The 14,911-nt window shown below is 41.6% G+C and overlaps 1 protein-coding gene across 2 annotated transcripts in view; it reads right to left on the bottom strand.

The window, feature by feature from the left end:
• Positions 1 to 14,911, bottom strand: part of LOC311143296 (uncharacterized protein) — a 178,248-nt gene that overhangs the window by 18,883 nt on the left and 144,454 nt on the right. For both annotated transcript variants that reach the window (XM_084179123.1, XM_084179124.1), the window contains exons 9-28: positions 13,965 to 13,991; positions 11,963 to 12,169; positions 8,518 to 8,544; positions 8,333 to 8,395; positions 7,701 to 7,784; positions 7,359 to 7,409; positions 6,657 to 6,785; positions 6,266 to 6,328; positions 6,045 to 6,089; positions 4,916 to 5,047; positions 4,366 to 4,437; positions 4,234 to 4,260; positions 3,961 to 4,059; positions 3,534 to 3,569; positions 3,156 to 3,245; positions 2,377 to 2,406; positions 1,264 to 1,299; positions 1,012 to 1,071; positions 793 to 870; positions 221 to 256 (exon numbers count right to left, since the gene is read on the bottom strand). In XM_084179123.1, coding sequence (XP_084035249.1) covers positions 221 to 256; positions 793 to 870; positions 1,012 to 1,071; positions 1,264 to 1,299; positions 2,377 to 2,406; positions 3,156 to 3,245; positions 3,534 to 3,569; positions 3,961 to 4,059; positions 4,234 to 4,260; positions 4,366 to 4,437; positions 4,916 to 5,047; positions 6,045 to 6,089; positions 6,266 to 6,328; positions 6,657 to 6,785; positions 7,359 to 7,409; positions 7,701 to 7,784; positions 8,333 to 8,395; positions 8,518 to 8,544; positions 11,963 to 12,169; positions 13,965 to 13,991 — 1,392 coding nt within the window. The remainder of the gene's footprint in view (positions 1 to 220; positions 257 to 792; positions 871 to 1,011; positions 1,072 to 1,263; positions 1,300 to 2,376; positions 2,407 to 3,155; positions 3,246 to 3,533; positions 3,570 to 3,960; positions 4,060 to 4,233; positions 4,261 to 4,365; positions 4,438 to 4,915; positions 5,048 to 6,044; positions 6,090 to 6,265; positions 6,329 to 6,656; positions 6,786 to 7,358; positions 7,410 to 7,700; positions 7,785 to 8,332; positions 8,396 to 8,517; positions 8,545 to 11,962; positions 12,170 to 13,964; positions 13,992 to 14,911) is intronic.

The raw sequence follows: 14,911 nt of genomic DNA, 5'->3' as shown, positions 1-14,911 counted from the left end.
CCTTGCTCACTCCGATTTAGATTTTTTTCATGAAAGTAACGCAAAGTAATATAATTAGTTACTTTCCATACAAAGTAATATTGTAAAGTAACGCTTTACTTTTGTTAAATGTAATGAGTAATATATAATCCCAACATTGCTCATGACCACGTCAGTTTAATTTAAGGCAGCTTCAAATGGCAAGACTGTAATGTCAAGTAATAAGCCTAAAAGTACTTACAGGAGGCCCAACAGGTCCGGCAGGTCCTCTGTCACCCTACAAAAGACGGAGAGTTGGTGTTTAACTCGGCTTGAAGGCCAACACACAGATAAGACCAAGCCAGACAGAAGTGTAGGGCAGACCCCGAAGTCACTCTTCTTATCAACTGTATACAAGAATTTCCTCTGTGTTGTCTTAGGAATTCAGCATTCTCTGTGTTGTCCTTGCAAACCCCCATTGTCTCACCTCTGAGAAGCAGAGGTTACATCATGTAGTCTGATATCTGATTGGAGGTTAACTTTACAGCAGTAATACTAGAGTGTGCAAAGCTATCATCAAGGCAAAGGTGGCTACTTTGAAGAAACTCAAATATAAAATATATTTTGATTTGTTTAACACTTTTTTGGTTACTACATCATTCCATATGTTATTTCATAGTTGATGTCTTCACTACTATTGTACAATGTAGAAAATAGTAAAAATAAAGAAAAAGCCTTGAATGAGTAGGTGTGTCCAAACTTTTGACTGGTAGTGTATACTATATATACACGTCAAATATTACTGACTACAGAAGTCAATAGTGAGACGCTCACCTTCTCACCCGACAATCTTCCCAGGTACAAAATATTCCCATCAGGCCCAATGATTGAGCCAGGCTCGCCTTTCTCGCCCTGGGAAGAGACACATATAAGAAAAGAGAGAAACCGGCTCATTTGTTAACCGAAGAAACACTTGCTGGGAATGGGCCTAACTCAGTGGTACACTGTAGCAACAATGACAGAACAATGTTGCTGTGTGGTCACATCACTGACCTTGACTCCATAACTGGGCTGGCCTGGTTCTCCCATGTTGCCCTTTGGTCCAATAGGTCCCTGTCAGAAAATACAATGATTAGAAAATGTGCTGTCAAACATCAAACTAGCACTGATGTTTGGTTTATTTAGTCTTTCAGGGCAAATATCCACCACACTATGACATCCACACTTGTTAGAACACAACCTTAGAAGAACTGTAGGATAACCTTAGAAGAACTGTAGGATAACATTAGGGAACTCAATGCTTACAGGGAATCCAGCTTGGCCAGGAAGACCAGCTCCGCCCTACAGAAAAGAAAAGAAAGAACATCAAATCAGATTTTTAAAATGATTTATCGCTTTTTTTTTTACCTCTAACTTCCTTCCTACTGGACGCAGAGACATAAAAATGGTATCCACATGTTCTTCTGACTGGGGAAGTAGATAAAAGGCTTTACTGCCAAAATCCTGAAGTATCCCTTTAAGTAAAATCTATGTTCTGTGGTAGTGTGAAGGATTTCCATCATCTCCCCCTACAGAATCATTGTCCAATAAACTCAAATCTCTAAGGTATCATTTCTGGGATTTCGTCGCAGTACATGCTCTCAACAGGTTTTGCAACATAAGAACATTTGTTTCCTATGAGAACATCAATAAAATATCCAGATGAAGGAATAATGTAATTTATGAAAATTACACAGGCCCTTGGGAAAACGACTGTAAATTGTATTTCTTAAATGTGGGTTGTGTGATGCACTGTAAATGTAGCTTTGGCCTAATATAGGTGGAAGGTATGTAGCTTTATATGAATTACATACAACAAATGGAAACAGATGGTTACTGCCATCTCCATAGAGGTGTAGCCTAATCTTTGTTATAAAAGCAGGACAAGCATGTAATGAAGATCATATTGTCTCGAGAATTCTTCTCTGCTACACTTCCAATGCGTAATGAGGACCATATACAGGGGTTGTGTTCAGGCACGCGTAGCAAAACGCTTTGCAACGGAAAACAAAACAAGCGTTTCTTATTGGACAAGTTCAGGTAGTCCCTTACTATTTCAGTCGTTTTTCTTCCATTTGGTGCCAAATGAATATGACCCAGGGTTTGTAGTCATTGGTTTAATTTCATTGTGACTTATATAGTCCTTGATTGATTTGCAAGATGCATTTCAAACATTGATCAAATTGCATCAAACATAATTACTGCAATTGATCAATCGAGTTTGGCAAATTAATGACACAGTTCACCAATTTAACACTTAATTGTATCAAAAAGAAGTGTGTCCTGTAGGTCTTATAAAATTTGCTTTTAAGACTTTTGGAGTAACTTTGAACCACATAAATGATAACAGAGTGTTTTCTAACAGGACAAAACACCTACCTGGGGCCCGACGCTTCCAACACCATCATACTGCAGAGAGAGAAATTACACAGCTTAATGTCAATGCACCTTCAATCGTCCATGTTGGAGGAGGAGATATAGTAGAGCTAAAAGCAGATCACGCAGAAGGATGGGTATGTTTATTTCCAGACCCCTAACCCACACCACCTAGCCACTTCATGTAGATTTCAAAATAGTCGGATAGGTATAAGCAATAGGGCAGTAGATCAACCTTGCACATTGATAGGCCAGGGATTTTATTGTCGTTGACATATATCCAATCCCTTCTGATCAAAACAAGTTTCTACTTGGGGTAGGCGCTAGGAGGTAGTGTCTAGACTCTAGAGCAGGGATGGGCAACTGGCGGCTTGGTTTAAAAAAAAAATGTTTTTAACCTCTGTTGGGGTCTCAACTTACTGTTGAGAGTTAGAATAATAAAATACACAAGGTGCAATTTCGAAATGTGGTTGTGCATCAGCAGTCACTCAATTAGCCCATGTCAGATATTTATTTTTTGATTGGTAAGTTAGTCTACTGGCCAGCTATCTAAACTTGTAGTAAGCATGGTCGAATTACCGACCGGGGTGGAGCCCATTTATCATCAGCTATCATATTAAAAACCGCAAACATTTGCCTCCACCCCTACGCAGACCCACGAGCCCCTCATGATGAGTTCAATTTTTTGTGGCTCCCACCCCCATCAAAGTTGCCTATCACTGGTCTAGGGGGTAGTGTCTATGGGGGTAGGGCCTAGGAGTTGTTTCGGTACGGTGCCTTACACTGCTGGACGTCTGGTAGATGACTTGTCCCGGTGGGCCAGGTGGTCCAGGAGGTCCAGGCTGTCCGTTTCCATCGCGACCAGATTCACCCTAAAAACCCGACCCAAGAGAACATCAGCCTTGGGGACAAAGAAATGCTGGTGCTGAATCCATAAAAACCATGAGAGTGGGTGGAAGTTGCCCCTAATAACTGACACAGGGTCAGATATGTTCTCATCCCTCTGATGGTTAATTGCTAAACACATTGATTTCCTGGTAGATAGTTCCATTTTTGTGCACAATATCGGTGTTAAATGGTCTTGCTCTAGGCATGTAATTTAGCTTTTATTATGTCCCCTGAATTACATTTGAATTCTATGAACATTTGAAAATACTCACCCTTTCTCCTCTGTCCCCTCTGTCACCCTTTTGTCCCTGGAAAATTAAAAGGGAACCAGACAAAAAAGCATACATTTGTGAGAGAAAGTCCAATAGAAAGTCCCTTGCTGACTTGCTGAAAATTCCCCTACTTCTTTTTATTTAATTGTTGTCTTTTTGTGCAAGAACAGATTGAACAGATTCCATCTAGACAGGCTTTATTTTTCAGCACAGCTGCCCTACACACCAGTTGCATGTAATCAACTAATCATGACCTTCAGTCTGGAGCAGATGTGTTGGTGTTGGGCTGGAGCAAAAACCTGCACACCCAGAAGGTCTCCTGGACCTGAAATGCTGTTAACAGCTAGCTAGCTAACCCTAACTATGTGAGTTAGAACCCTTGTGTAGATATTGTGAGGTGGGTGTGTGGAAGAAGGTTCTGACATACATTAGGTCCAGGGAAGCCGTCCAACCCTGGTCGGCCATCTCTTCCCTGAGGTCCTTCACTTCCCTTCTCACCAGGAGTACCAGGGAAACCAGACTTGCCCTATCGAGTGAAATACAAGCCCTACGTTAAATTGAAACTGATCACAAAAGAGGAGGAATTCATGTTATAATATTTAGATGGATTGCATTGTATTGGTATGTCGAAACTTTTTTATTCAACAGTTTTTATTTCTTGACAAAATCATATGAAATTCAACCAAAGAGAAGCTCTTACTGGTAGGCCAGGGATGCCAGGAGGACCCTGAAAGTGAACAGAAAGAAATCAGAATCAGTGAGAAAATCTATGAAAATGGCCAAATTCATACACTGGATCTAAAAATGAATGCCAGCTGCATAGGACACCCACCTGTCGCCCTTCTGGCCCTCTGGCTCCAGGAACCCCATTGGCCACTCCCACACCAGAGCCTTCCATGTCATCCTTTACACACAGAGAGACAGAGAGAGACAGAGACAGAGACAGAGAGAGAGAGAGAGAGAGAGAGAGAGAGAGAGAGAGAGAGAGAGAGACTAAGTCTCTAAGGGCCGAATCCTAACTTCAGATTCGCACGTCTCCCATTGACATCAATCCATAATAACACTAAAGTCGGAGTTATGTGCGCGAATCTCATTCCTTCGTCCCTAATACAACCAGGATAATGGGCATTTCCATAACAACTCACGACACCCCCATTAATGTTCAAATAGCCTACTAAGGTTACCAAAACCCATTGTTGTACTAAAACTAATCAATACAATGTAACTGAATGTTGATGCAGCATTAGTTTACCACAGGGTACCGTTTACAGATCTGTGAGACTGGTGATACTATGAAACACTCCGTATTAACATTGGGCATTAGTAATCATGCATCGTAAAGACCATTGAAATAGGGAAAACCGTCCTTGGTGGGTACTCACAAAGCCAACGCGATAGCTTGGTCCAGGGGGTCCTGGTGGTCCGGGTTGTCCCATTGGTCCCATTGGTCCAGGGAGGCCAGCCAATCCATCCTGTCCTGGATGACCGGGAATGCCAGTCAATCCCTGTGCGCCCTGTGGAATGGGATGGAATGAAAGTCAAGATTCAAAAAGAGTAATTATCATATTGATGAGCCATTGTTCCACTCTTTGGCTATAGTGCTGCATCTGAGCAGGCATCCATTGTCAGCAATATGCAAAGAATAAGATCCAATCCACACACTACTAAGTAGGACACACTTCACACAGGTATTAATCAAATTGTAGGGCAACGTAAGCAACATTAGGAGAAACTGACCAACTGCAGGTATGGGACAGTTGAAATATAGTCCCCTAGCTTGAAACACAATTTAAAGTTCATACACACATGCCAAATGGATTCATTTTAGGCATTCTACATTCGTAACAGCAGTAGTTTTACAACTACATGTAGTACAGCATGTTAAAGCAAAGGCAGCACTACAGCAAAGGTTGCCAACTCTGGTCCTGGAGAGCTACTGGGTGTGCAGGCATTTGTTCCAACCCAGCAGTAAACTAGTTGATTATTTGAAAGAGGTGATTATTTGAAAGAGGTGTGTAGGTACTGGGCTGGAACAAAAGCTTGCGCACCCAGTAGCTCCCCGGGGGACTGGGAGTAGGAGACGTGGGTCGTGTTCATTAGGGCACGCAACAGAAAACGATTTAAAACATTTTGCAAGAAAAGTCCAAATAGCCCCTCTCTGTTTCAGTCTGTTTGGTACCTAATGAACACAACCCTGCCCTAAAGACACAGAAAGCCCACTCTGCCATGCTGGGGACCTGGTACCTCCTGCAGATTGGCAGGTGTAGGAGAGGACGATGACATATAGTAAGAGAACAGGTTGGAGAGATAGCTAGGAAGGTACGAGTAGAAGCTTTGCTGGAGAAAGAGAGGAAGAGATGGAAAGCTTGAGCCCTTGCAGAATACTGTACGTAAACCTCTAGCTTTTTTCAATAGGCCATTGAGTTTTACCACTGTGTTTTCCAATCTGACCTCTGTGTTTTCAATAGCATCTTTGATAAAGTAAAGTAAAGTAAAAGGCTTGGTACCCACCTTCGCTCCGACTGCTCCTGCAAGACCTAGTTGACCTGGATCACCCTGTAGAGTGGGAACATCGAGGTGATCAATTTGTATGGATTGATCCCATTCAATTCCCATAGGTACTGCTCTTCATAAAACAATCAATGATGCAATTCGGTAATGACACAAGAGGCCATGATGAAGAGATGTAAAGAGCTCGATCATTTGAATAATTTGTTTTTTTTCAGTCTTACCTTCTCTCCCCTGGCGCCTGCAGCTCCTGGGCGACCATCAGCACCAGGCGGGCCAGGTAAGCCCTAAAAAGCACAAGTTTAGGACTTAATATTATTAATATCAGGCTAATTAACTTAATCATCACAATCATCATAATCATTACACTTTGCGCACTGTATCAGCAGTGTAGTGGGTCAATTGATTATTGGTTATATTTAATAAGTCAAAAATACAGCCATTTCACTGCAGAGGTCACCTTCCCTCTTACAATATGATAAAGCACAGTACATCCACTCCAAATACTTATGGATAAAAACACTATCAAATGCTTATGACTATTATGGTTACATTGTGGTGCGTTAGATGAAAGGCAAACGAATGGAGAGAAGGGTGCATCTCCTGAGGACCTACCAGTTGACCAGGGGCACCATCCTGTCCTGGGGGACCTTTGGGGCCGAACGAGCCAGAGACCCCTGTCCCAACAACAGCGGGACCTGGGGCCCCGGGGGGTCCAGGAGGGCCAGGCAAACCAGGCAGTCCCTACCGCCCCCAGAAAATACACATAGAATACATAATGATTATTATTATAGACCCTAGTACGTACCCTAGTAAGGACAACATATCTTAAAAGAAACATACTGTAACAAATCATAGCTTGTGATGAAATACAGCAAGGAATGCTTTCAGCTCGACATCGGTTAAGTAAATCAATGCCTTTCCAAATTCCAATTTCCTTCAAATGCATTTCACAGCTGAAGTCGCGTTCCACTTTGAGGTAGGACGCTGTACGCTCCTTGAGTTGGATGCTTGGTCAGAGGAATACATAAAACATAAATCTGTACTGGGTTCGGGGTTGTTTATACAGGTGTAGTAGAGCCCTAACACCGCTCCGGGGTGAACTTTCCCCTAGGTGCAGATCTAGGATCAGCTTCCCTTCCCCATTTCCAAATTGTAACCATTAGTGGGGAAAATGCAAAACTGACCCAAGATCAGTGTCTGTCTAAGGGCAACATCACCCAACACCCCTAACAACTGCGGCTCAACCAGTGTGGTATGACGAGGAAATCTATTGCCCTTTCGGTTATGGAGTGGAGCCAAGAGAAGAGGACTTACCCGAAGTGTCTCCAAGTCAGGGAACCCAGAGCCCTCCATGTCCGCAAAGGTCTGAAACAAAGGGGAAATAGCTCAAAGACACATAATAGAAGTCATAATGCTCCAAAGTGTTCACCTTGCATTTACATACAGGTCATATGTATCTACTGTAGCTCTGGTGACACCTTCTCCCCATTTGAAAGAATTTAGCTAAATTATGATTTGTTGATCTCAACTGAACATTTTGGTATCAACAACCCTGTTGTGGTGGTTGCTTTAGGGTCCTTTGCTATCTGCAAAGTGGTTGTAGAAAATACATAACTAGGACTTTGGATCAAATGACTGAGGTCAATGTAGACTCACCAGCCGGTCGTGTCTGGATGGCGCTGGTTGTCCGGGGGGCCCTGGAGGTCCCCTGGGGCCTGGCTGGCCCTCACCACGGTCACCCTATGGCGCAGACACACATGAACGACTGACTGCATTAGTAATGAGCTACTAATTGGGGACAAGAAAACTTTAAATCGAATTGACTGATTGACCAAGTCATCGGTTGCTTCCTACATGGCACCCTATTCCCTACATAGTGCACTACTTTTGACCAGAGCCCTATGGGTTACACAAGGGGTACATCTCAATATGGTCATGTGGTTTATTACACAAGAGCTGAAGCAGCGTACAAAACATTTCAATCAACAAGTCTTCTTTAACTTTTTGCTGAACTGGATTGACCCCCCACTCATGGCACTGGCTATTACATACACTGGTCTTTGACTCATTGAGGTGGGCAATCCACAGATGACAGACTGGAGCAGACGACGCATAGATCATTCCTAGCCTGGTCCCAGATCTGTTTGTGTTGTCTTGCCAACTCCTATGTTCAGTGTCATGCCAAACAACCATAACAGTTGGTTATACAGAACAAACAGATCTGGGACCAGGCTACATGATACCAGCTTCTCAATACAACAATGCCATGACATGACAGAATATAGTACCTTCTCTCCTTTGAGCCCGGGGTCTCCTGGGGTTCCAGGGAAGCCTGGTGGTCCAACAGGGCCCTGAGTAAGAGACAGAGCAGACCAGCATCGTGAGCCATACAAATACTGGACCTTTTCACTGCACCACTAGTTATCCATTAAATGGTAGCTTTCAAAGTACATTGATTAATTTGTCAACCTACTTGAGATCCATCTTCACCAGGATCACCCTGTGAAGAAGAGGATAAAACACAATTAAAGGGATGCTACACTGATCAAAAATGAAAAGATTTAAAACCTGAAGACATGACGGGCAATCACTGTTTATCACCGTTTTATCTCCAGGTGATCTCCCGTTAACCCTTTCAACACCATGGCCGTGTACGAATAGCCATAATTGCATTTCTAAATAGTAGGCAATTTGGTTATGCCAATATAAAAAATTTCATAGTATGTGACATTTCTACAATTTAGTACTTTTGTAATTATTGTATTTCTGTAATTTTTGTATTCTATTTTATTTATCAGGGGGTGCTGCAGCACCCTCAGCACCCCTCCTAGTTCCTGCGGTTATGTGTTTTGAATGAAGTATTGTACTTCGCTACCTTTTTAAAACCATCCTTTACAGAATACAATTTTGTAGGCTATCCATAATAGTAGTTCATGAGTGCACAGAAAGTTTGTAAAAGTCCCTGCTCATCTTTGTTTAGTCAGTGACCAATCAACAACAAATAATGCATGCATTGCACTAATACAGGCCAATCAAATCAAGCTGTGCATACAAACTGAATGATGATGGTAGGAAGATTTTCAAAAATAACTTAGTTTAGTTCAAGACGTATTGTGAAAGAAAGGAAAGGTTTTTATCAAAGCACTGGGTGTGAAAACAATGGTGACGGAGGAGACTGTGACCAGTTCTCCTTCAAGCACAGGAAAGGTAATACAGCTTTGCTTACCCAGGAAGGCGGAGGTGGCAGCCTACAAAAACTCTGCCTCGAAATTGAGGAAACAATTAGTGGTGGAAATAGTACCCAATTGTCATACTTGAGTAAAGATACCTTAATAGAAAATGACTCAAGTAAAAGTGAAAGTCACCCAGTAAAATTCTACTTGAGTAAACGTCTAAAAGTATTTGGTTTTAAATATACTTAGGTATAAAAAATAAATGTATCAAAAGTAAAAGTACAAGTATAAATAATTTCAAATTGCTTATATTAAGCAAACCAGACCGCATCATTTTCTTGTTTTTTATTTATTTACGGATAGCCAGCGGCACGCTCCAACACTTAGACATCATTTAGAAACGAAGCATGTGTTTAGTGATTCAGCCAGATCAGAGGCAGTAGGGATGACCAGGGATGTTCTCTTGATAAGTGTGTGAATTAGACCATTTTCCTGTCCTGATAAGCATTCAAAATGTAACGAGTACTTTTGGGTGTCAGGGAAAATGTATGGAGTAAAAAGTACATAATTTTATTTAGGAATGTCGTGAAGTAAAAGTAAAAGTTGTAAAAATATAAATAGTAAAGTACAGATACCACAAAAAACTACTTACATAGTCCTTTCAAGTATTTTTGCTTAAGTACTTTACACCACTGGAAAGATAACGAGCTAGCTATGAATGATGAAACATTTCACTATGGATGGCTATAGCAGCTATTATAGCTAGCTATCTAATAGTCCAACTTACGTATGCTAGCGTTTTCCTAGTTGTACAGCATGCTAATATTAGCAAGCTATCCTTGCAGCTAAGTTAGCTACATGGTTAACCACCACCTGATCATGATAGCTGTTATGGCTAGTCTGTCGATGTCACTATGTGTGGTGGTGGCTAGCAAGCCATGCAAGTTATCTAGGCTAGCTAACAACATTAGGCTAACTTCAGCAAGTGAGTGAACTAGCTAGCTAGCTAACATTAGCTTACTTGGTCATGACATACAGTATTTAGAGACCTAAATGTACTTTATCTGTGTACTTTGTCAGAGACTCAGTGGCCGTGTCCGAATACCCATACTTGCATCCTAAATAGTAGGTTGTTTGAGTGTGCGAAAAAATAGCAAGTTTAATAGTATGCAACATTTAGAAAATGTTGTATACTTTAAATGCCGGATGTCATACTCATTTTGGTTTTGACAACAGCAGATAAATTAGATATGGGGATGAACTACCGAAATCAATGAATAGCGGGAAACGACGCAATCACGCATGACTCATTCTCAGTATGTAAAAATGTAATGTTTAATGGTACAGTATGTGACATTTTGGAAACCGAGTATGGTTTAAATGCCAGGATGTTATACTCACTTCAGCTCTTCATCATGCTTTTCCACAATGCATTGAAAGAGGTGGGCTGCGATAGGCCCTAGTTCTCTTCAAGTAGCCAACAACAAAACTAGGCTACTTAATTAGGAGGGGGCATTGTCATGCTGAAACAGGAGAGGGCCTTCCCCAAACTGTTGCCACAAAGTTGGAAGCACAGAATCATCTAGAATGTAATTGTATGCTGTAGCGCTAAGATTTCCCTCCACTGGAACTAAGGAGCCTGAACCGTGAAAAACAGGCCCAGACCATTATTCCTCCTTCACCGAACTTTACAATTGGCACTATGCATTCGGGCAGGTAGCGTTCTCCTGGCATCCGCAAAACCCAGATTCATCCGTCAGACTGCCAGATGGTGAAGCGTGATTCATCACTCCAGAGAACACGTTTCCACTGCTCCAGAGTCCAATGGCGGCGAACTTTACAACACTCCAGCCGATGCTTGGCATTGCACATGGTGATCTTAGGCTTGTGTGCGGCTGCTCGGCCATGGAAACCCATTTCATGAAGCTCCAGAGGCAGTTTGGAACTCGGTAGTGAGTGTTGCAACCGAGGACAGGCAATCTTTACGCGCTACGCACTTCAGCACTCGGCGGTCCCGTTCTATGAGCTTGTGTGGCCTACCAATTCGTGGCTGAGCCGTTGTTGCTCCTAGATGTTTCCACTTCACAATAACAGCACTCACAGTTGACATGGGGAGATCTAGCAGTGCAGAAATTTGACGAACTGACTTGTTGGAAAGATGGCATCCTATGACGGTGCCAGTGTTGTGTATCTGTGACCAACAGATGCATATCTGTATTCCCAGTCATCCAAAATCCATAGATTAGGGCCTAATGAACTTATGTAAATTGATTTATTTCCTTATATGAACTGAAACTCAGACAAATTGTTGCATGTTGCGTTTATATTTTTGTTCAATGTTTTAAGAATATGGATAGCAACAACAAAACAAAACACACTTTGACTTACATGGTTATTAATTTTTGCCAACACATGGCTAACTTTTGTTTAACCAGCTTAACAGCTGCTATTAGCAAAAATGTGTTTGGAGTTACATTCCTAGCTAATAGGCTATGTTACGGTTTACACTTCCTTCCAATTATAATGTGGGTAGGTGAAAATAATGAAAAACTATCTATCAAATCCATTAAAATATTGAGTACTTCTCCTTGCCATTATCATTCACCGGATGATAAAACAAGACAGCAGACTATTTTTGGGTTAACATATGATGGGGGTCTCTGGGTCACAGGGGGTCCCTGGGTAAGAAAAGGTTGACCCCTGCTCTACTGGTATGGAGGTGGAAGGGAAGGGCAGGCAACTCACAGGCTCTCCGTCGGCTCCTGCGGGTCCCTCAGGGCCGGAGGCGCCCGGAGGTCCAGCTGGTCCTCTTGGACCTGCCACCGTCTGAACCACGGAGCCGTCGCCACGTGATACCACCTCCGCTGCGGGCCCTGGGAGGCCGGGTGGTCCGGGGGGACCAGCGGGGCCGGGGTCACCCTTCGAGCCGGGGTAGCCGAAGCCTGCTTTTCCCTACAGAGACAACAGGACAATCAAAAAGTTATACATCTACATTGTTTCCAAAGGTCTTGGTATGGAGAAGGAAAACTATTATTTTAGCTTTAGGAACAACTTTATTAAGATAAAACCGGATGTGTTGTACATATCATTATGTATACTGTAATTCGTACATCATGCGACACATACCAGATGTTGTATAAATGTGACTTTCGAAACAAATGATAGCGGGAGTGACAATTTCTCTCAGTTCAGGTCGTGAATTAAATTTAAACAAATGTGAAAAATAGCCAATTTGCTTCCAATTCATTCAATGGATGACCGAGTTAAAATGAACTGAACACAGAGTCTTTGACATTCCCATAAAACCCTTCAAAAGTAGTTAGTAGAGTCCACACTAATCTGAGCAAGATATTTAAGTACAGGGAGAGGAGAGTGCTTCATTCAAAGTCACTCCATCTTGATGAAAGTGCACTGACTGATTCAAATTAGGCTTTTTAAAAGTTATGGGGGAGCCAGATAATAAAACATGAACAAGGCATCTGGAGTGCCATTCATTATTATTTGGTTATTTGGAGTTTAAAAGCAGAGTATCAAAATGGATTAAACATATTTTTTCTCACCAATTTACACACAATACCCTATAATGACAAAGTGAAAACATGTTTAGAAATTTTAGCACATTTTTTGAAAATGAAATACAGAAATATCTAATTTACATAAGTATTCACACCCCTGAGTCAATACATGTTAGAATCACCTTTGCAGCGATTATATCTGTGAGCCTCTAAGAGCTTTCCACACCTGGATTGTGCAACATTTACCCATTATTCTTTTCAAAATTCTTCAAGCTCTGTCAAATTGGTTGTTGATCATTGCTAGACAACCATTTCCAGGTCTTGCCATAGAATTTCAAGTAGATTTAAGTCAAAACTGTAACTTGGCCACTCAGGAACATTCACTCTCTTCTTGGTAAGCAACTCCAGTGTAGATTTGGTCTTGTGTTTTAGGTTATTGTCCTGCTGAAAGGTGAATCTCCCAGTGTCTGGTGGAAAGCAGACTGAACTGGGTTTTCCTCTAGGATTTGGCCTGTGCTTAACTCCATTCAGTTAATTTTTTATCCTGAAAAACTACCCAGTCCTTAAAGATGCACTATGCAGAAATGGCTCCGCCATTGGCTTCATGGTGAAATCCTTGAGCGGTTTCCTTCCTCTTCAGCAACTGAGTTAGGAAGGATGCCTTTATCTTTGTAGTGACTGGGTGTATTGATACACCATCCAAAGTGTAATTAATAACTTCACCATGGTTAAAAGGATATTTCATGTCTGCTTTTTTTTTCTTCTTTACCGATCTACCAATAGGTGCCCTTCTTTGCGAGGCATAGGAAAACCTTCCTGGTAATTGTATGTGTGGGGTACAGAGATGAGGTAGTCCTAATTTTTTTTTATTGCACACAGAGTCAATGCAAATGATTATGTGACTAGTTAAGTACATGTTTACTCCTGAAACGTATTTAGGCTTGCCATAACAAAGGCCATAACAAAGGGGTTGAATACTTATTGACTGAAGACATTTCAGCTTTTCATTATGGAGTATTGTGTGTAGGCCAGTGAAAGTAAATCACAATTTAATTCATTTTAAATTCAGGCTGTAACAAAATGTGGAGGTATGAAAACTTTCTGATACATAAATAGATAAAGACAAAAACCCGCTGTCTGTTGAAGGTCTTCATCCAGACAATAATAAACCTGCTGAAGCATTCAACAGTATTTGGACCACAAGGTCACAAGAGTAGATCATTTGAACATACCTTCATTCCCTTTTCTCCAAGCACTCCCTGCAGGAAAAACCACATCCAAGAGAAAAGAACACGTTAGCATCTGAGTATACCAAACATTAGGAAGACCTTCCTAATATTGAGTTGCCCCCCCCCCCCCCCCTTGCCCTCAGAACAGCCTCAATTCTTCGGGGCATGGACTCCACAAGGTGTCAAAAGCATTCCACAGGGATGCTGGCCCATGTTGACCATTGCGCCTGGCAACTACTACCATACCCCGTATAAAGGCACTTACATCTTTTGTCTTGCCCATTCACCCTCTGAATGGCACACACACAATCCATGTCTCAATTGTCTCAAGGCTTGAAAATCCTTCTTTAACCTGTCTCCTCCCCTTCATCTACATTGAAGTGGATTTAACAAGTGATATCTGTAAGGGATCATAGCTTTCACCTGGATTCACCTGGTCAGTCTATGTCATGGAAAGAGCAGGTGTTCTTAATGTTTTGAATACGTAGTGTATTTGCATATGACCATTCAATTTCAGTGTGTTTGAAAGCAATGAGACGTATGGATGCAGGCTTCGCCTGGGCCTGTACGAGTTATAAAAAAAAAAAAAACATCCTTCCACACTAGCAAGTGATGTGACATTGAGCATTGAGAATAATTGCATAAGAAAGAATACATACTGTATATTCTGTATTCACTTCACTATCTGGATATTAAACACAGGGTATAATGTGCATAGAGCATATTAAGCTTTTTGAGCTGCTGTTGGTGTATGAATGGTGCTGTATAATTAGACTTTAATAGAACAGAAATAGAAAATGAATAGAAATGTTGGGCTGTCATCTTGATCACACCATGATGTTTTGTCATGGAAGTTTTAGACCAACCATGTTGTTTCATGGTATTTTAACTACTTGATGTGCTAACATCGATATATAGACCACTGTATGAATGTGTTGTCATGCATTCTA

This window comes from Coregonus lavaretus (genome assembly GCF_964263955.1).
Source record: "Coregonus lavaretus genome assembly, chromosome: 16".
Lineage (NCBI taxonomy): Eukaryota > Metazoa > Chordata > Actinopteri > Salmoniformes > Salmonidae > Coregonus > Coregonus lavaretus.
This window is presented reverse-complemented; position numbering and strand designations above follow the sequence as displayed.